Genomic DNA, 22625 nt, shown 5'->3' on the forward strand with positions numbered 1-22625 from the left:
CTGAGTGTTTCTCATCTCCAATCCTGGGATCACCTTTCTCTCAAACAAATAACAGCCCTATAAAATGAATAACACCAGGGAGGGACATGGTCCTCATGACAACCAGCCATACAAGATCAAAAGAACAGCACATACCCCCAAAGCTTGGAAGGCAGTAAGAGGCAGGAAAGGACAATTGGAAATGGGGAACCCAGGGTGGAAGCAGGTAGAGTGCTGCTACTTTTAGGGGACTGCAACCAAATCATGAACCAATGTGTAAAATCTGTTAAATGGAAAAAAACAAAACCAAAAAACCCCAAAACTGTTAAATGAAAATTAACTTGCTCTGTAAAGGTCCACCCAAACCACAAGAAAGTTGAAGATGGTGATACACAGTGGAAGACGTAATTAATGACACGGAACAATACGCCTAGATATTAGTACATGCAAATCTAATGTGCTGTGTAAACTTTCACGAAAAAAAGAAATCATTTTTTAAAAAAACAATGAGACATGAAACTCTGTTCTCCCTCTAATGTTTGTTGAACCATCATGTGTGAAAGGCTCTGAGAGGAGTCGGGTTTCTACTCCAGGCTCCACATGACACCGTCCTTCCTGTACCTGTGCCAGACAGGAAGCGTCCTCCAGGAAAGCTGTTTGCAGGAGCTCTGACCCTGGAGAGGCAGGGGAGCTGGGGAGAGAGATGCCGCGTGTGTGTGTGTTCATTCCACGGGGCCCTATGCTGCACTGTGTGTGTGTGTGCTCCATGGGCCCCTATGCTGCACTCTGTGTGTGTGTGTGTGTGTGTGTGCGTGTGTGTGTTCCACAGGGTCCTGCGGCCGCCAGACTCACCTTCCAGAGCAGAACAGCCAGCAGCAGGAAGATGAGGATACCCACCAGCAGGCTGATGGCGATGATCCACCCCACCACGTAGCCCCGGGGCTCCAGGTTGTGCAGCGCTTCAAAGACCACCTACGGGGCAAGACAAGAGTCAAAACACTTCCCAAACCTAAGTGCCCAAGGCTTGATTCCATCCAGCTGGGCCTGACATTTGGTGGGAGCCTAAGATACTGTCCAGAGTATAGAGACCTGAGAAGTGAACTCTGCTGAGTGCTTGCCTGGTTTATGCTATTGGATTTTTTTTTAAACCAAGTACTTTAAGCAAGACATCTGCAATCTGCTATAGATTGAATTAGGTCTCAAATGATGAGTTGGAAATCTTAACTCTAAACTATGATTAAAATTCCATCTGGGAATTTTTTTTTTCTGGAAACATGTTCATTTGCTGTTCTTTTATTTTAAATTTATTTTAATGAAAGTTTACAGAGACTTTGGATTTCTAGGAATGGGTTTTCTCTGTTATGTTAGTGACACTGAGTATGTCTTAAATTAGTATGTTCTGAGATATAAAAGAGATCAAATGTATTATTTTCCATGGATGAGAGGGTGTCGTGCAGTTAAATTAGAATGAGCTCTCTGGTAACAGGTCCTGAGATTGCATTTACCATGTGAAAAAAGACTTCAAAGTGGGAGTCTTGGAAAAACGGTCTTTTTTTCTGAGGTCAGCAAGCAGTGTCTAAACTCATGGGTCCTGAGATTTCCCCTTTTCCTTTTCTAGCCTTTAATAAAGTCTTGTTGATGCCCCAGAAGTGCCTTCTCTTCTGGTCTCTAGAGTTTCGGCTGCAGAAGTGAGATAATGAAGGGAACATCACCATTTGGAGAGCGTTACAGTAAGATGCACGTATTGTGCTGTTGCTGTGGTCCCAAGCCCTACCATCTCTAGAAGCCCACCTGTGGCAAGAGTGGCTACCCAGACAAGTGCAAGAGGAAGTAGAACCGGAGGGCTGAGGTGAAAAGGCAAAATCCCACTGGTCTTGGCTGTGCGAGGCACCTAAAAATTGTACACCACAGATTCAGGCATGGATTCTGTGAGGGAACAACACCGAAACCCAACAGGGCAGCTGTTGTAGCATCTAGTTCATCTCAAGAATTTCAATGTTTTGTTTTGAGATAAATGGTCTAGTTTTGTTGTTGTTGTTGTTGTTGTTGTTGTTGTTATGTGCCATTGAGTTGCTTGCGACTCATAGCGACCGTATGTATAACAGCCCTAAAAGCTGCTCTGTCTTGTGCCAATCACACTGTCTCCAATATACCCATCCCGATTACTCCAGTCACTGAATCAATCCACCTCATAGAGGGCCTTCCCCTCCTGCGCTGTCCCTCCACCCTACCAAGCATGATGTCTCTCTCCAAGGACTGGTCTCTCCTTAAAACATGTCCAAAATATGTCAGATGAAGCCCCAGAATCCTTGCCTCCAAGGAGCAGCCTGGTTTAACCCTCTCTACGATGAATCTGTTTGTTTTCTTGGCAGTCCATGGTACATTTAATACTCTTCTCCAGCACCACAGCTCAAAGGCATCAATTCTCCTTCTATCCTCCCTAGTCATTGTCCAACTCCCTGACACATAAGAAGTGATTGAAAAGACCATTATTAAAAAAGAAAAAAAAATAAGAGTGGGCAAACAGAGATGGGAAAAGGCAGATGCAGACCACATTGTATGTAGTATGTTCATTTTCACTGCTATATAATATTCCACCATGTTGATGCACCATTCCACTGTTGACAGGCTTTAAGGTAATTTCCTGTTTAGAGCTATTACAAAGAGTGGTTTCCAGACCACCAGCAATGCTGAGCGAGGAACATGTGAGGGTGACAGGTGATGGGATAGGAATAAGCTCTGAAGCTGTCATCTTAAGCCAACTATTTTCTATCAGATTCATATTAGAGATTCACGGTTTTAAAAAGGGACGCACATCTTTGGATTCCTGCCTCTAGATAGCTGCAGATCAAATCACCTCTTCATTCAGAACCCCTTACTGTACTTATACAGATGAACTAAGAAGCACCTTGCCCAAGAAGAATGATACAGAGGTAAAACGACTTGTCACTGAGGAACCTTCTGTATCAACAAGGTCTGGTTTAATCAGTGCAGACTTAGGCAACTCAGACAAGACTCGCCGTTTCCTCCTCTGTGAAATGGGTGTCTGGAAGGGGAAATAAGACAAACATAGCAAAGCACCTAGTACCCTAATAAAAGCCTGCTAAACTCTCTGGTTGAATGATAATGAATTACTGAGATGGACTTAGTTGTAAAGTCTAGTCGTGTAAGGTAAGTAACTAAGATGGCTTCTTAGGAACACCGCCTGCCTCCAGGTGTCCGGAGCCTACATCCCCCCAAGGCCACACTGGAGGTCTGGTTTTCTGGATACTGAGACAGCTGGAGTATGTGCTATAGTTTAGTCTGGCAAACTCCACACGCACACCCTGTCACGTCCCTGGAATGTGCGCTTAATCTTTTCTTATTTTTAGTGATGTCATTCATCTTCTTGGACGCGAGCTTTACGCTTTGGCAGAGCCGATTCCCTCACATCACGACTGCCATCAATCCTTCTGTGGGTGATGCTGCGAGCATCACACAGTTCTGAGAAGTCAAGTCTTAGAATCCCAACAGCAGCATGGGCTACACGGAGAGTCAAGAAACTGTGACTGTCGGGCTTCTTTTCTACCTGCTACTGGGGCGATCCTGACCAATTCTTTCTTCTTCTCTAGCTAGTTCTGCTACCCATCCTCTTATTTCTACCCTTGACCTACAGCCCTCGTTCAGGCCACGTGCTCTCTCATCACCATTACTCTGAGGGCCTCAGCATCTCTCTGTCTTTCTACAACACAGGTCTCATTGTGTCACATCTCAGCTTACACTGTTAATGGCTTCTCTTGATATGAAGTAACTCAGGACATCAGGCCTGGTCTTCAAACCAGACGTCCCTCTTCGCAGCTCCTCCCAAGACACCTATTCAGGTTTTAAACTATGGAGACCTGTCTATTAAGCTGCTTTTGCCACCTGAAATGCACTTCCTTTCTTATATAATTTTTTTAAATGAAAGTTTATAAAGAATTTGGATTCCCATTCATTCATTGATGCACTTTCCTCCCTGCGAGGTCCAATATGTCTCATCTTAAAAATATTTATGTCCTTTTGTACATATAGATAGTGATAATATACCTTTATGAATTTAAAAAGAACAAAAACTTTGAAGTTTGGAAACATACATGATAAACGCACAAAATGAAAGAAAAATATGTTACTGTGGAAATTTGACTGCTCAGAAGACTAAAAAGATACAAGGTAAAAGTTAATAAAGCTTAGATTGTAATGAAACAACAACAACAAAAAGACTTATGCCCTCCTCTATAAACTCTAGACGTGCAAATTCAATCAAAGGCAAGACATATAAATTATGTTTTGAGGATGCATATCATAAAATTATTTATGTTGGAACTTAATAAAAAATTATCAATAAGGTAGTCAAATTTACTATCTTTCGGTAAGGTAAGGCAACCAAATTTACTGTCGCTGGGTCATTTCTGACTCATAATGACTCTCCATGGGGTTCCCGAGGCTGTAAATGACAGGAGGAGATGGCCCACCTCTTTCCCATAGATACGAATCTCCTGAGATACAAAGCCTTTGGATTAACTGTGCAGCTTGCTTTGCACTGTGTTTTCTCAACAAGATAACAGTTAAGTAAAAGAGGGTCACCTAAAACCGATATATTACAGAGCTACTAAAAATGAGTTAAAAAACCCCCCTGGCTGACAAAGTGTAATTTTCAAAATAAAAAATAAAAAAAACCCAAACCCCAACCATGATTTACACCAATATTTACTGACCACATGTAAAAGATTCTCTTAATCCATTCTCGAATAAAGCCAGTCCAAAGAAGGCTCAGAAAAGCAGCACAAAGGAGGGAAGAATGCTGGAATTAGAATACAAAGTCCCAGACAAAACTGGCTAACATCCTACAGACAATAAACTAACATCTTGGGATTCTTTAACAGCCAGAAACCATCTTATTGGCAAAAGCCATTTCTAACTTGTCAATCCTTTACACGTTACTATAGAATGTCACAGGATCTGAGTCCAGAAGAGTTAGATAGTCCCTGGGCAGGAGGAGTGTCCAAATTTTAATATGTGCAGGATTCATGTGAGGAACCCTGCTAAAATGCAGATTCTGCATCAGGAAGTCTGGAATGGGAACCTGGGATTCCTATAAACTCATTAACATAAACTCCCAGATGGGGCAAGGGCTGCTGGTCCACGGATCATATTTTGAGTAGGGAGTACTTGAACATGCCAAGTTAAGGGTGGCAGCCCTCCTTTTGCTAGACCCTTGTAGGGTAGTGTATAACATGTCAGCATGCTAACCAAAAGGTCAGTGATTCGAACCCACCAGCTGCTCCTTAAGAAAAAGATGAAGAGTTTCTTCTCATAACGATTTACAGCCTCAGTCAACTATCTCAGTCACAAAAGGACAAATACTGCATAGCATCACTGTTATAAAGCAGGACTGATACGGAGGTTTGGGAGGAGACTAGGAAATGGGTGGGAAGACAATGAACACTGCATGGGCACAGATCATGAACTGTTTAAAAGGAATATATGATTAGGCATAATATATATGACAATAGTCCAGAATAAGAGGTACATAGCAATCCCCAGTAGACTGGGGAGAGGGGAAGAGGAGGAGGAAAGAGGTAGGAAATTGTGCAACAATGAATGCATTAAAATCCAACTTTTCTGTAGACTTTCGTTAAAATCACATTTAAAATTAAAATTTCATTATTTTATTTTTTTAAAGAAAGATTTGCAGCCTCTGAAACCTATTGGGACGGGGCTGTGAGTTGGAGGCTGATTGCCGACTCTAAGTCTTAGATACTTTTGAAACATAGTGAGAGTATGTGGAAAACGGTAACTGTTGTAATATTAAATGGAATAAGGCCGGAGCAATAAGCAAACATTTAAAATACTCAGCTCCAGTTATGCGGAGTGGACTCAGTTCCACAAGGACAAATCCGATATAAAACCATTATTGTAGAACGAATATAAGGGTCCAAGGTGGGGGAGGGTGGAAGCAGAGGGATGAGGATGTCCAGGGGGAGGGGGGATTAATCATGGAGTTGGACAATTTGATGGGTGGGTGGGATGAGGGAAATTGGAATAATCACTTCTGGAAAACAAAATATTGGAATTTTGTACATAAACTAGCAGATGGAGAAGAGATTGAGGTTGTTAACAATTGCCGTTTGCTTGGCTCCACAATCAACACTCTTAATACCAGCAGCCAGGAAATCAAAAGACAAACTGCACTGGAAAAATCTGCTGTCCTGGACCTCTCCAGAGTGCTGAAGAGCAACGATGTCAGTCTGGATGTGCCTAATCCAGGCCATGGTCTTCCCAATGACTTGTTATGCTTCAGAGAGCTGATAAAGAATGAGGGTCAGATCTGAGTTGGTTCCAACTCAATGGCACACAACAACAACAACCACCACCACCACCTCACTGTCAAGTCACTTCCAGCTTGGAGTGTCCCCTCACCAGGTTTCCAAGGTTGCTTATCGTTATAGGAGGTGACTGCCCATCTTCTGAGGGGCATCTGGTGGATCTGAACCTCCACTTTGTTTAGTAACACAGTAAGTCACACATTATGCCGCCAGAGCTCCTATTCATGGAAAATACTTGACTTTTCCTTCCCTGCTGGACTCTGGCTTTTGCAGTCTGACTGTATTTCTCTGACAGTCTCCAGAATGCACTTTTGCAGAGGCGAGAGGAACACGGCTGTATCAGCTCTAGCTATGGCGTTTCCCCTGCAGAGCACTGGATGTTGTGTGTCTTACCAAAGTGGTACGTGCCTCTGGTCATTTGAATCCACAGGAGAAAGATGGGCAGTCTCCTCCTGTTAAGATTTACAGCCTCAGAAACTTGGCGGAGACTCTTTGCGAGTCCCAGCCCACCTGGGCAGTGAGTCTGAGTTCTGAGTCTAATCGAGGTTCCTGGGAAATGTTCATTCTCTTTCCTGAGCAGCTGTGTGTCTGGGGAAGCACCACACAAGAGCAGAAAAAGTTCCCGAATTGAGCTTTGTCTGAACATGACGTGCTGCGGAGGCCTCCAGGGCCAAAGGTTTCTCCTTGGACACAGCACCAGCTGCTGACCACCAGGACTGTGATTCCGACCACCTGCTCCGACCAGCCTTCCCGTTGTGTGTGGGCTCAGTGACAGGACATTGAGGGCAGGCGGGGTGGGAGGGGGTCCAGGGGAGAGGAGAAGGCTGGGGGCCTGCAAGCAGACGGCACAGCGGCCAGTCCTGGTGCTGCCATCTCCAGGCTGTGGACGCTCAGGGAAGTCCCTTCACCTTCCAGGACCTGTCAGCGCAACAGAAAACGGAAGCAATAACACTGAGCTCACAGGTGTCATCAGAATAGAATACACATGAGCAAAGGGGTTCAGATGGCCTGGTGGGTAAGGAGGAGCTGGGGCTGCAACTCAAAAGGCCAGCAGTTCAGATCCACCAGCAGCTTTGTGGGAAAAAGATGGGAAGTCTACTCCTGTGTGATTTACTGTCTCTGAAAACCTGCTGAAGGGTCAGCTGTGAATCAATGCCGACTTGACGGCACTGACAACAACTATAAGAAAAAGGGAAAACAATGACACTGCCAAGGACAATGGAACACAGATGTGCATGTTTAAAGGTTGAGTGAAAATACTTCCACCTGCTGGTCTTTGGCCCTGGTCCTCCTGAATCTCTTCTATCCGCCTGATATGCCTAATCCCCAGCTTTACGTGCATCCCGGGGCCATGGGGTGGGCGAGACCTGTTTGTCCTCCTCGCAGTCCACGGTATGTTCAACACTCTTCTCCAGCATCACAACTCAAAGGCATCGATTCTTTTTCTTTCATCCTTAGTCATTGTCCAGCTCTCTGATGCATAACGAGTTAACTGTGGAGACCATGGCCTGGATCAGGTGCACCTTAGACTGATATCTAGGACAGGTTAAATGTCGGGTGGCTAACCAGAAGATCAGATGTTTGACCCCTGGGAGAAAGACGAAATCCACTCCTGCTAATATTATGGCTGTGGAAATCTGCAGGAGGGTCTCTTGAGAAGGAACCGAACTGAAGGCAGTAGGCTTGGTTTTTGTAGCCCTGGAGCTGAGTAACATTCACTGCCCCCCTATTTACTGATACGAATCTACGTGCCCACTTCTCTATATCTCCTCTGCCGTCTGTTGCCGTCTGATGCTGGACAAACTGTTCTGACTGGTCTCCTTATTTCTACACTTGACCCTGATACGTCATGGTTCACACATTAGCTTGTGCTTGGTTGGTTTTTTTTTGTTTGTTTGTTTGCTTTTTGTTTTTTTTAAAAAGAATCTACATAGAATCATGTAATTCATAACTCAAACAGTGGCTTTCAAGTGGCTTCCCTTTGGCACTGCCCATCGGCCTCACGGGGCCTGGATCCTGCCCAGGTCCTCCGTCAGGGCCTGTGCCACTCTCTGCCCTGCTAACCAGGTCCCTGCTGCCTGGTATCTCCATGCCAAGCTCTCTAAGCTCATAGAGATTCCCCCTACAACTGAAATACCCTTCCCATGTGCGATAAGCTTCTTGGGTGATTCTCTCAATCTAAATAAAGCACGTTCTGATTTATAATGACCTCCACTGGGATTCTAAATCTGTAAATTTTTTTCAGTTTTTATTATTATTATTATTATTATTAATTTTAATAAAAATTTACAGAGACTTTGGATTTCCATTCATTCATTGTTGCACTTTCTCCCTGCTCCCCCCTACCCCCCCCCAGTTCGCTCTTCTCTTTGAAAAATAAAAGGAAAATTCCTTCATTTTTATTCAATCTCTCCCCCCAAGTCCACTCCACTATGCAGCCTTCGTTCTGGACTCCTGTCATCACTATAATACCTAATCATATACTCCTTTTAAATAGTTTTCTCCCTCGTCTTTTTCAATGCAGTATACATTATTTATCCCCTCTTTCTCAGTCTCCCCCCAACCCTGATGTCAGTCCTGTTTTACAACAGTGGCGCTATGCAGTATTTGTCCTTTTGTGACTGAGGTATTTCACTCAGCATAATGTCCTCCAGGGTCACCCATTTGTGTAATATTTCATGAGTTCCTTGTTTTTCAATGCAGCATAGCATTGAAGCTGTAATCTTTAGAGGAGGAAATCTTTCTCCTGTGGACTGGCTGAACCTCTGACCTTTTACTTATCAACACAACATGTAACACGCTACACCATCAGAGCTCCTGTCTAGGCAAATGCCTCTAGAACTTATTCACTATTTCTAGGTATTCATCCAAATGTTCCAGGAAGCACTACGTAAGCCACAGCATAAAAATAAAGACATGAACTACAGGAGAATGGCCTGATTTTCTCAGCAGTTCAACTAATCATTACACAGGCTGCATGTGGTTAAAAATTGGTTTCCCTCCTCTCTCCACCCTACTTATTCCAGCACCAAGAACATTTACTGCCCATTCCAAGGCCATTAACAATTTGGTGCCTAATCTGAAATCTTGTCTGATTTAAATTTGGTGGTGAGCCTTTATGGCAATTCCCCTTCAGCTGGACGGCTGACAGCGAGCCGGACATGGGCGCAATCACACAGGGAGGGATGTGTTTGTCCTAAAAACACAAACCTTCCTACTCAGAAGAGATTTTGTTGTTGTTGTTGTTGTTTCTTGCCAGGAAAGTTGGGAGTACACTACAGAACTTTTACTTTATGGATTGAAAAGGCAAAACTATGGACACACAAGGGAGAAAATAGGAGCATTCTGGAATTGTGCTATGTGTAATTTTTTTCAAAGTACTACGGGGTTGGGGAGTGAATGTTGAAACAAGAAATTCTTCCCAAGAACTCCTGAGAATGAAAGTATCACCATACTATCCATCCATCCATCCACCCACCCGTCTTCCTTCCTCCCTCCCTCCCTTCCTTCCTTTTCTCCCTCCCTCCCTTCCTTCTTTCCTCCCTTCCTCCTCCCCCTCCCCCTCTCCCTCTCTCTTTCTAAAATAGTAATTCATGAAAGGTGTGCTTTGGGAAAGTAGAGATGACTTAGAACTCACAGGTGGGATGCTAAGCACCATTTTTCTGAATCTCTCAGTTTAAGTCTCTCATAGAAGGCAAACTTCCAGTATAAATATATTTCTATATGCTTTATTTTGCTTGGCTCCACAATCAGCACTCTTGGTACCAGCAGCCAGGAAATAAAAAAGACGAACTGCATTGGGAAAGTCTGAAGTCTGGGACCTCTCCAGAGTACTGAAGAGCAATGATGTCAGTCTGGAGACTAAGGTATGCCTGATCCAGGCCATAGTCTTTGCAATTACTTGCTATGTTTCAGAAAGCTGGGCAATGACTAGGGATGGCAGAAAGAGAATTGATGCCTTTAAGCTGTGGTGTTGGAGAAGAGTGTTGACTATATCACGGACTTCCAGGAGAACAAACAGGTTTTTCCTAGAGAGGGTGAAACCAGGCTGTTCCTTGGAGACAAGGACTCTGAAGCTCCGTCTGACATACTCTGGACATACTGCAAGGAGGAACCAGTCCTTGGAGAGGGACATCAATGCTTGGAAGGATGGAGGGGACAGTGCAAGAGAGGAAGACCCTCGATGAGATGGATTGATTCAGTGACTGGGGTTATGAGGGTAAGTGTGTCAGAGGCAATAAGACTGGCACAGGATAGAGCAGGTTTCAGGTTGGCTGTTCATAAGGTCACTATAAGTTGTACTTGACTTGATGGTACCTAACAACAACAACAACAACAACAACAATTTGAGTAAAGAGTTGCATTGCCAAGCCAAAGGCTTAGGTTTGAAACCACTAGCTGCTTCTTGGGAGAAAGATGTGAGATTTCCTTTTGTGTGACGATAAACTGAAAATCCACCGGAGGGTCAACCATGAGTCAGTACTGATAGCATGGCACACAACAACAGTAATTTATTAGCACAGTAAATTTGACATATATCATATAACAACCACAACAAGAACCACAATATTGTTGTTCTGTTAGGTACCGCTGAGTAGAGTTTAACTCCTAGCAACCCTGTGAACAACAGACCTGAACCCTGTCCTCCTCTGTGCCACGCTCATCATCTCTGATCCACTTGAGCCCGCTGCTGCATTTTCTATGTCAATCCCTCTCTTTGGGGGTCTTCCCATTCTCTTTTGTTAAGCTTCCCCTGGTCCAAGCATGATGTTCCTTTCCAAGGAACAGCCAGCCTCTCCTGGCAACATGCCTAAAGTATAAGAGACGAAGTCTCACCATCTTTGTCTCCAAGGATAAGACATAGCTGTTGGATACCTGTATCAATATATACTGGGATCAGATACTGCAGAGATAAGAAAATGGATCAGGACAGGTCAGGGTTTAGATGCACTATTCAGAGAGTCACTATAAATTGTAGTCAATAGCACTTAACAACAACGTGTGTGTGTGTGTGTGTGTGTATCTCTTATCTATACAGAAATTTCCTTTGTAGGCAATTTGTTAATTATTTATATTACTTCTTAGGTGGTGATACTGCGGTCTACCAGAATATTCCAAATATTGCCTGTAGGGCAGAGAATTCATTCAACAAAACTTTGTGACCAGAGCAAAGCAGCAAATAACCTGTTTTTAAACTTCCCCAGAAAAGGCTGGGATTCTTAGTTAAACGGCCTAAATGCAGGGAGGGAGAGGCAGAATTCCAAATTTCTGACATATCAGAAAAGCTGAGCCTCAGTAGTGAGGGTCTCTGGCATCACCCCATCATACTCCATTCAGCTTCAATTATGAAAATGACCCCTTGGACGATTTCTGGATGTGAAGAGAGGAGAGAGGGTCTCTACAGAGTATGGAATGCCTGGTCCTTCACCATTTCAAGGCCTCCTCTCTATTCAGAGGATTCATATTCATTCTGTCCCACTTACGTTCTGGTCTCAGCAGACAAGAAACAAGCAGGACTGACATATTTCCGAGGTCCCTAAGGCTTTCCTTCCTCTCTGAGCCCTTCCCAGTTGGGGTCTCCTAAGAGTGGGCTCGGGCTGACCTCCAGCTTGACCTGCGACAATTCCAGAATGTTAGCACCTTTGCTGACTCTTGTTATTAGTTGCTGTCAGGCATAGTTAGGTTCAAAGCTGTCCGTGTGCCCCAAAGCAGAACCGTCCCGTATGGTTTGCTTATGTGGCATCCACTTCCTAAACAACGTGCCTCCGGAAACTCTATGAACTTTGACAAATGTCGATAGTTGTAGAGGGGCTTCAGGCCTTTTGTTCATGGGGTCGCTGTGAGTCGTGCTCGACTTGAAGGCAATCAACAACAACAATCATAACAGAAGCAGACAGCGAGACCACTTCCTCTGTAGCTGGGTTTGAAACGCCAACCTTTAGGTCAACAGTCAAGAGTAGATCATTTGCGTCACACAGGGACCTTCTCATCCAGATATTTAGATATGGGGACATCTTCACTGCCATCAGAGCGCTAAAGAACAATCCCAAAAAAGTAATTAATCTATGCTAATTCGAATGTGCTCTCTGGAGGCAAGGATGACTGAAGCTTCATCTTTCATACTTTGGACACGTAGCTACACGAGGCTAATCCTTGGAAAGGGACATCAGAGGGTCAGTGCAGGACAGGAAGAGTTCCAATGAGATGCACTGACACTGTGACTTCAGCAATGGGTTCTAGTGTCTTTGAGATGGAGAGGAAGGTACGGTAGGGCAGGTTTCAGGTTGGCTGTTCATCGGGTCACTATAAGATGTACTTGACTTGATGGTACCTAACAACAACAACAACAACAACTTGAGTAAGGAGTTGCATTGCCAAGCCAAAGGCTGGTGGTTTGAAACCACAACTGCTTCTTGGGAGAAAGATGGGAGATTTTCTCCTGTGCGATCTATAAATTGAAAGTCCACTGGAGGGTCAACCATGAGTCAGTACTGATAGCATAGCACACAACAACAGTAATTTATTACTACAGTAAATTTGTCAAAGCAACATTCTGCATAGATACTTCCAAGAGAAGGTCGAGTATCCCTTGTTAGAGGGCAAATTCCAGGGAGGGGATAAGGAGAGTATCATTGTTTGGTTCCTTGGTAAATGCCATTTATATGCTGTTCTTTTCCCTTCTATACACCCAGGATCTGAGTGTGGGTGTCAAATAAAAGATACACACCAGCTCCCCCAGAATAAGAACTAAAGACAGTCAAGTTCCACGGCTGTACTTGGCCTTGGCCTCTCCCACAGTCCCGCATCCAAGTCTGGTGGTCTGTCAAACCCTCCAGCATCTGAGACACATGCCAACTTCACCTCGGGAGAACAAGGCACGTGGGGAGAATGAGAGGCAAGTTTCTGAGACTTGGCTCTTTGGACGTGACCTCTGCAAGTTATTCAAGCAATTTATTTTGAAACACCCAGTGTTTGTCCATGGAGCAACGTGACTAGGAGGCTAGACGAAGCTTCAGGGAAAGGGCTGAGAAAGATAAAAATAGCCCTGGCTTCAGAGTGGAAATTCAAGCCCGTCAAGGGCACGTCCAGATTCTTTTTTGTTTGGCTGGCCACGGCAGGGCGCTTTCACATCACGAGTGCATGCTTAGAACAATGTTATCACAACAGCTAACTGCAGTCCCCAGGGCAGCCTGGAAGCCAAGGCTGGCATGGTCAAACGGCCGTGATGGCTCGGAGAACGTCAGAGACTGTCACCCGAGTCACCTGGTTCCCTCACCCCAAGGGGGTCTGTGGAGGTGGCTGACTCACCATCATCTCTTCTGGATTCCCATTGGCGATTTCCACCACCCTGAGGGCAGGATCCACCTTGACCTTGGCTCTTGTCATGAACTGGATGACAGATGAACTGTCCTGTGGACGAGACAACACAATTAGCTGCAGGAATTTTTCCAACACTGGCAATGGCTGGGTCCACAACTATCAGTCAGAAAATGCCAAGAGTTCCCCCGTAGACCAGCCCAAAGAGCAGACACAGTTCAGTGCTTTGCTAGATCTCTCTCCACCTTTTGTTGCGTACTAATGAGTTGGAACTGACCCCTCACTGACCCACCAGCAGGTTTGCAGAGACAGTAAAGCACATGGGAGGAGACTGTCCATCCTTCTCCCGCAGAGCAGCTGGTGGATTTGAACTGGATACCTCTGGGTTGCCAGCACAATTCCTTACCACTAATCAACCTTAGGCTTGAATATAACACATAAGAGCAGCTGACTGCGATTCATGTTCAGAAGCATTCTGCTCCCTAGGTGTTTCAAATGACTGGTTTGTGCTTCTGGCATCTGTGCTGCTTGTGTAGATAACCAGAAAACGGGTCCAAGGCAGGGCTGGAGACAGAACCAGGCCTTTCTTCTAAGCTACCTCTGGGTAGACTCAACCCTTCCACCTTTCGGTTACCAAGCGTGTGTGGGAACTGCTTGCAGCACGGAGTGGGGGTGGGAGAGTCTACAAAAAGTGTAGATTTCCCAGTATGCCTCTTAAGAATTCTTTCCTAGCCACAAAAAAACTATAGAGTTTTGCCAGTCAGCACCAGCCCAGGCAAACATGTGTGTTGAGGTTTCCAAGTGGTGGGAGCCAGATATTTGGATATTGATAGTGACATATTTATAAAGAGTTGAGAATAAATAAAGCTGTTAATTGTGGACCGCAAAGCCAGCCCTGGCATCCCACAGAAGGCATCTGATTTACATTTTTTCAAGCATCTTTTTGGCCTGACCACAACCCTCAAACTCTCCACATGAGTTGTGTGGCCTTTCTGTTTTTTTTTTGTTTGGGGTTTGTTGTTTTGTTTTTTTTTTAAATCTCTCTCTCTGCTCTTAAAATGAAGTTGTTCTGGCGTCAAAGTCAGTTAACATGGAAAGAGAGTGTCGGATAGTGAGATGAGAAGAAATAAGTATGTGATTAAGAACTGGCCTAAATGTGGATGTGGAAAGAGATAGAGAGAGAGGTTCTCAGGTGGCACAAGGAGCCATCGTATGTGGCAGATGTTGGAAGGGGTGGTGGAGAAACTGAAAACCATCATAGGTGGCACAGTTCTGCTCTGACACACACACAGTCACCACCACGAGTAAGAGCTGACTTGGCAGTTACCAGATGGTGAGAGAGAGAGAAAAAGAAAGAAAGAAAGAGAGAGAGAGAGAGAGAGAGAGAGACACAGACAGACAGACAGACAGACAGACAGACTAGTCGTGGGTACGTCTGAGACTCAGGAAGAATTGACTAGCCAGAGGCTGTCAGAAGCCCTGGCTTGTGCTCAGGTTCAAAGCTGCTGGTCCAGAAACCCAGAATATGGGTCCAAGGCAGGGCTGGAGAAGGAACTTGGAAAGGGAGAGGGGTTGGCAGGGCTATGGCCCAGGACACACCAGGACCTGGAGCCAGTGGTGTGGAGGGCACTGCGTTGACAGTGAGCACAGGGCCATGAGGTGCTGTGGTGGAAAGATAGGGTGGGCACGGGCACTCGGGGTTCCGCCCACAGTGGCCTGGGCTCTGCCAGTAAAGTGCCTTCTGCCGCTTCACCCACATCCACTCCATCTGTCTGTCACAGTCGAGGGCTGTGCTCTGATAACTGACCCATTTCTGGCTAAAGCTACCACATAACAGGAAACTGAAGGGCCCTCCCCATGGAGGATGGTCCCAAGGGGCTTCTTTGCTCATCTCAACCAAAGAAGCCACAGAACCTGCCTGCGTGACACGTGGGGATTCTTCTGTGGACTTTACCTGTGAGTGATGTCCAATGTGGGGTTCTTTCTACGTTTCTAAAAACTCATAAAAGGGCTTTTAAATAATTCAGGCAGCTTGCCAGTCAAGGGAATGGCCTCAGTTAACTTACATTAAGTAGTAAATGATTTTAATGGATTCACTTACTAGTTTTTCAGTTTTGAGACGGTGTGATTTTATATGGGAGAATATCCTGTAGATTTGATCTTGTGTTTGAATCATTATCATCTCACTGGCGGCTCGTAATGTCCTTAATGAGGATAATAATGGTAATAATTGCCCACATTAAAGGCTGAGCCAGACACAGGACAGGCTTCGGTAGTTACAGATCCACTGAAGAAAGCATCACAGTCTGGAGAAAAACACTTGAAAATAATCCGAATCCTCTGATGATTTTAAAAATCAGATGCTATATACTTCAAATGAAAATTTAAGGTCAAAACAATGAAACCACAAATTCCCTTGTCTGAGGCCAGACCCTGGGGTCAAAAGGAAAGTAAACAGAACCGCGGGCCAGGCCAGCCCACAGGGTTGGCTCAGGGTCCCATCCTCCCAGAGGCTGGCTCCACAGTCGTCCTGGCCTCGCCGCCCGAGGGGGGCCCTGGCTGGCTCCGGGGACACCCACACTCTGCATTCCAAGTCCAGGAGCTGTTCTGGCCTCCCTGGCTTTCAAGTGAGCTTTGTAAGAGAATCTCCTTCACCCTGAAATTCCTGGTCTCTGCTGAAGGCGACTTGCAGGACAGTCCCTCCACCACCCACGGCTTGTCTCGCCTGTAGAGCGTTACTGAACTGGCTGGTCCGTGGGGAGAGAATTCAGGAGGGAACAGGGCTTGGCAAAGAGTCAACACGGGTGATGATAGACAGACAGACTGACAGACCGGCAGACAGCTATGCTATGCAGAGGAATCAGGACAAGGAGCGGTGCACAAAGTTCTGAGCCTCGTGACCAAGTGCACTCCACGGCCATGGAGGCTGAGGGCAAAGGTGAAACCAGAGAGGCTTTCTACAATTAAAGGCTTTGTTGACAGCAGCAAGGATGACATGGGGAAAAACTGTCACAGGCGTCGTCTAAGGAGCCCTGGAGGCCTAGTGGTATGGTGTGTTGGCAACCCAAAGGCGTGTGGTTCGAATCCATCAGCCACTCTGCAGGAGAAATGGGTAATTTCCTCCTGTGTGATTTACTGCCTCTGAAAACACACTGGACAGTCAGCCAGGAGTTAGTTCCAACTTCACAGCATAAATACAACAACAACAACAACAACAACAGGGCCATCTGTCACATTTGGAGGTGTGTGGACAATGAGTTGTTCCAATCTGACCAGGGACACTCCAGGAAGGTCCATCCTATGCTATAGGGGCTTCTGGACTATATCCCCCCAGAATCACAGAACGGATGGTCACTGGGAGTCAAATTCAATCCTGGTGCTCTTCCAGAAATGTCCCCTTTAAATGGAGAGATACGGCATGGGAGAACTGTGAAGGGAATCAATTTCTCCCAAATCAGTTTTCTTCCAAAGAAAATAAGGTGAACCAGAAATGGACACAGGTCCCCGAGGGAGCGCCGCCTCGGGACTCACCTTCTTCAGTATTTCTGTGTTCAGCAGCATGTAAATGTCTATAGTGCGGCCTTCTTCCTTAGCGAGAGCGCTGAGGTTACAATGCAGTGTCAGGCAAGACATTGCTGCTTTTTCACAGTCCTGAGGAGAAAAAAAATAAAATAAAGAATCAGAGAACGTGTTAAGAGCAGAGACGAGGTGCTCTGGTGGCCTAGTGGCAAGAAACTGCACTGTAATCCCAAAGGTTCTCGGTTCAAATCCACCAGATGCTCTGCTGGAGAAGGAGGGGCAATCTCCTCCTGTACCAGTTGGATCCGATTCAACAGTACACACTCACACACAACAATAACAATAACAACAACAACAACAACAAACCAACCAAAAAACCCCAACAACAACAACAATAAAAAACCCAATCCCCCCAAAATCACAGCACAATAATAGTAAGAGCAGAGACGAAGCCACAGCAGGATATTTTGCAGTGGACGGACGTCCATTCTCCTCCTGACCTTCTCACTCACTGCTGTCAAGCTCTCACCAGCTCATTGCTCACCCTTCCCTGGGCTTCTGAGACGGCAAATCACATAGGAGGAGATGGCTCATGTCTCTTCCTCATGGAGCTGCTGGTGGATTTGAACCACCAACCACATGGCCTTTGGGTTAGCAGCAGCTCTCCCTACAACCAGGCCACCAGAGCTCCCTGGTCACTGTGAAACCCAAACAACAACACTAGCGAGACCCCAAGACAAAGAAAATCCTCCACAAACAAACAAACAAACAAACAAGCAAACAAACAAGCAAACAAACAAGCAAACAATCTTAAATCCACTGATGTAAAGTCAATTCTGACTCCTAGCGACCCTAGAGGACAGAGGAGAACTGACCCACAGGGTTTCCAAAGCTGTAAATCCCTCTAGGGGTTGGCTGCCTCCTTTTCTCTCAGCAGAAAAAAAAAAAAGAGACTAGCATGTGTCATCACTCCTTCTTATCACCAGAGGGCACTCTAGGGAAGCTGCCTGTCAGTTCACCCTCCCCAAATATTTGGATTTCACATGAGGAAAGTTTTCTATTTTCAAAATGACACCCATTTATATTTTCCAAAAGCATTATCCTTACGCATTTTGGACACAAAATATATTTTCTACATTATAATGGAATCCCTGCCTATGTAGTGGCATGTTCACTTTCATTGCTATTTTTTAGGTAGGGTATTTAGAAACTGGGGATGATGAAAGGAGAATGGATGCCTTTGAGCTGTGTTGTTGGAGAAGAGTACTGAGTAATATACCATGGACTGCTAGGAAAACAAACAGGTCTGTCCTGGAGAGGGTGAAACCAGGCTGCTCCTTGGAGGTAAGAATTCTGAATCTTTGTCTGACATACTTTGGAAATGTTGCAAGGAGGGACCAGTCCTTGGAGAGGGACATCATGCTTTGGAGAGTAGAGGACAGTGCAGGAGAGGAAGACCCTCGATGAGATGGATTGACTCAGTGACTGGGGTAATGGGTGTGGGTGTGTGGGAGGCAGTAAGTTTGGCATAGGATAGGGCAGGGTTTAGGGCTGTTGTACACAGGGTCGCTACGAGTTGCGGGTGACTCGACGGCACATAACAACAACAACAACATTAGGAAGTTAAGTAGCTAAGGGAACAAAGCCAAAGACTAGGAGAAAAGGGACTTAGAAAAAATTATTAAGGTCTTATCTTTAATGTTGTTGTTGTTATGTGCCCTCGAGTCATTTGCGACTCATAGCGACCCTATGCACAACAGCCCTAAACCGTGCTCTATCCTGTGCCAATCTCATTGCCCCCAACACACCCATCCCGATTACCCCAGTCACTGAATCAATCCACCTCATAGAGGGTCTTCCCCTCCTGCGCTGTCCCCCTACTCTACCCAGCATGATGTCCCTCTCCAAAGACCTGTCTCTCCTTACAACATGTCCAAAGTATGTCAGACGAAGCCCCAGAATCCTTGCCTCCAAGGAGCAGCCTGGTTTAATCCTCTCTATGATGAATCTGTTTGTTTTCCTGGCAGTCCATGGTACATTCAGTACCCTTCTCCAGCACCACAGCTCAAAGGCGTCAATTCTCCTTCTATCCTCCCTAGTCACTGTCCAACTCTCTGATGCATAACAAGCGATTGCAAAAACCATGGCCTGTATCAGGCACACCTTAGTGTCCAGAGAGACACTGTTGCTCTTGAGTACTTTAGAGAGGTCCCTAACCGCAGACTTTCCCATCGCAATACGTTTTTTGATTTCCTGGCTACTGGTGCCGAGAGTTATCTTTAATAGTTTCATTTATTCTTAATTTGAGGTATATCCTCCACGCAGTAAAAGCAGAACATATCTTAAGTGTACATTTTAATAATTTTTATATGTCTTCATACTTGGGAAGCCGTGACTCAGATGGAGATGCAGAATGGAGCCTCCCTGAGCTCCCTCATGCCCCCTCTTATTTCATATCCAGCTCCCCAAAGTCAGCACGATGCTCTTCTGCCAGAGGCTCCTCTCTCCTATTTCTGATCTTCTGGTTCAAATCCATCACATGCTCCTTGGGAGAACGATGGGTAAGCTCCTCCTGTGCGATTCACTGCCTTTAAATGAAATTAGGATGTGCTTTCTTGGTCTTTGGTTTATTTTACTCACGATTATATCTGAGTGTTTCATACATGTTGCATGTAGCGAGAACTTGTTCTTTTTCATTGCTGTGTAATATTTCAGCGCATGGGATAATACTGTAGTTCTTTTACTCATTCTCTGTTTTAATGAGCATATCAGTTGTTTCTAGTTTTAAGCTATCCTGAATAATACCATTGTCAATATTCTCATTTTCCTTAAAAAGACAGAAGTACTCATTTCAACCTGGGGAAATACTCCAGAGGTGAATGTCTAGGTCATGGGGTTCACATATTTCATTTCAGTAGACACTGAAGCAGCTTTCCAAAGTGGCTGCACTCAACACACCACTCTTGATTAGACTCAAACTTGTTGGAGTAACTTTTACTTTGTGTTTGATGTGTTAGAAGCTTTTCTTTTCCAGGCACTGAAGTTTGGAATGTGACTGTAACACTGATCAAAACCTCAGGCTGAAAACTAGGAGCTGACTACAGTCTTCGTGACTTTATAAATCAAATGATTAAAACCACACTCAGGAAGTAACAAAAGCCAAATCTAAAGCTGACCCCTCAACTTGGGCTCGCCTGCCTACTGAGGACCACCCATGTCACCACAACCACTAATTCTTACCAAGACTTTTCTTCCAGATTTCGTGAAAAAGGCAAATATGGTGTGGAAGATATTTTCTTGCTCTTGAGGGATGATGCACGGGGTTGGATTTCTCTGGAAGGAGCAGTTCCCTTTCTCCTGGCCCACCTGGAAATAAAGAGAGCTTTGTCAGAGGTCAGTCCCAACAATGGTCCCCTGGTGTAGAAATGGTAACCATCTCAAACTTACTTTAGTGAGGTTGATTTTGACTCACAGTGACCCTATGTGTCTGTCCCATGGTACTCCCATGACTGTAATCTTTAACACAGGCAGACATGGATTCAGTCACAGCTTTCTCCTGCAGAGTGACTAATGGGTTAGAATCACGGATCTTTCACTAAGCAGTTGAGGGTGTCTAACCACTGTACCACCCGGCTCCGCAAGCCCAGCAATAAGCTGCCTCACTGCCCACCTAAAGGCACAGGGTTCGAGTCCCCCAGCTGTTCTGTGAGAGAAAGATGGCCAATCTCCTCCCCTGCGATTTACTACTTCTGAAAACCCAGCGGCGAGTCAGCTCTGAGCGCATTCCAACCCAACAGCACAACAGTAGCAACCACCAGATGGCTCCTTGAGAGGGTAGAGGTAGATTCTCTTAAATTTACTGCCCTTGACTATTCTTGAGTGGACAATGATAACTGAGAAGCTGGAAGGCAGGAGCTGTAGCATCAACAGTCAAATAAAATAAAATATGGAGATATGTAATGTACCCTGGACTGCCAAGAAAACAGATTCATCCTAGAGAGGGTTAAACCAGGCTGCTCCTTGGAGGCAAGGATTCTGGGGCTTCGTCTGACATACTTTGGACATGTTGTAAGGAGGGAGAGGTCCTTGGAGAGGGACATCATGCTTGGGAGGGTGAAGGGACAGCGCAGGAGGGGAAGACCCTCTATGAGGTGGATTGATTCAGTGACTGTGGTTATGGGGATGGGAGTGTCAGAGACAGTACGATTGGCACAGGATAGAGCAGGGTTTAGGGCTGTTGTACATAGGGTCGCTATGAGTCGCAAGTGACTCAATGGCACATAACAACAACATATACATAATGGAGAGAAGACGCAAGTGAGATGTGAAGAGGAGATGGTGAGAGTGAAGATCAAAATCACTCACACTTGACAGAGATGTGAAGAGGAGATGGTGAGAGTGAAGGTCAATGTCACTCACACTTGACATTGGCTGCAGCATGTTTACATCCTGGCAGCAGCGCTCAAAGGCAGGTATGGCTGTTCCTTGTTCAGGTGAGGAGCTGAGACTCACATTAAGCTACCTGTGTAAGTGAGAGAGCTACCTGCCCAGAGATAAAGCTACGAAGACAGGAGAGACAGAAGACCGAGTGGGAAGAAGAGCAACCGGGAGGTGGTGGGCAGTGCTGTTACAATGGGGGGCGGACTGTAATCCCCAGGATCTAACAGAACAGGCGGGAGTGGTTGATGCATTGGACACGCTGCTGTCTGCTCTGTAACATTTCAGTCCAGTCACAATGTTGTCGTGTGCTGTCAAGTTGGGACCAACCCACCATTGACCCTCCAGCAGGTTTTCAGAGGCAGTTAATCACATGGGAGACACCCATCTTTCTCTGACACAGCAACTGGTGGATTTGAACTGCATGCCTTCGACACTGCAGCGCTTCTTACCACTAAGTCACAGGTAGCTTCCTTGTTGTTGTTGATTGCCGTTGAGTCGAGCACGATTCACAGTGACTCTATGAACAAAAGTCTGAGGTCTTTCTATAACTATCGTTTCTCCAAGTTCATAGACTTTGCAGAGGCATGTGGTTTAGGAAGTGGATGCCACTCCTGCTTCCAAACCGTTCTTAAAACTGGGAGTCCCACCAAACACTGTCCACCATGGGCAGTCATGGCATTTGAGACCCCAGTGGGTACAAGGTTCGGCGGCACAGCAAACCCAGGTTACCTCAGCACAGCAAATCGACCGAAGAGTGTTGTATGACTTAGACGAATGTTCCTCCTTGGATTTTTTAAAAAAATAAATCAATGAGGGAGTCATGTCTTGCATCTAGGTTTTCTGAGACCACCTTATAAATGGTCCAACCCTGGAAGTTTCCAAACTGTGTCCCATGGAACTCGAGGGCTTCTAACAACAAGCTGTGCTTTCCAGAAGGGTACAATGTGACGAATTCTGAGACATAAATCACTCACCCCAATGGGGTAACTACCACCTCAATCAAAGGGGAAGCATGTCTATCATGCC

General features: G+C 45.5%; 1 protein-coding gene across 1 annotated transcript in view; it reads right to left on the minus strand.

Annotated features, from left to right (window-relative positions):
- ITGA9 (integrin, alpha 9) overlaps positions 1-22625 on the minus strand; it is a 341099-nt gene that overhangs the window by 11826 nt on the left and 306648 nt on the right. The window contains exons 24-27 of the mRNA XM_006890656.1: positions 20400-20525; positions 17172-17291; positions 13632-13733; positions 832-951 (exon numbers count right to left, since the gene is read on the minus strand). Coding sequence (XP_006890718.1) covers positions 832-951; positions 13632-13733; positions 17172-17291; positions 20400-20525 — 468 coding nt within the window. The remainder of the gene's footprint in view (positions 1-831; positions 952-13631; positions 13734-17171; positions 17292-20399; positions 20526-22625) is intronic.

This window comes from Elephantulus edwardii, unplaced genomic scaffold (assembly GCF_000299155.1).
Source record: "Elephantulus edwardii isolate Elephantulus edwardi_28Jun2011 unplaced genomic scaffold, EleEdw1.0 scaffold00091, whole genome shotgun sequence".
NCBI lineage: Eukaryota > Metazoa > Chordata > Mammalia > Macroscelidea > Macroscelididae > Elephantulus > Elephantulus edwardii.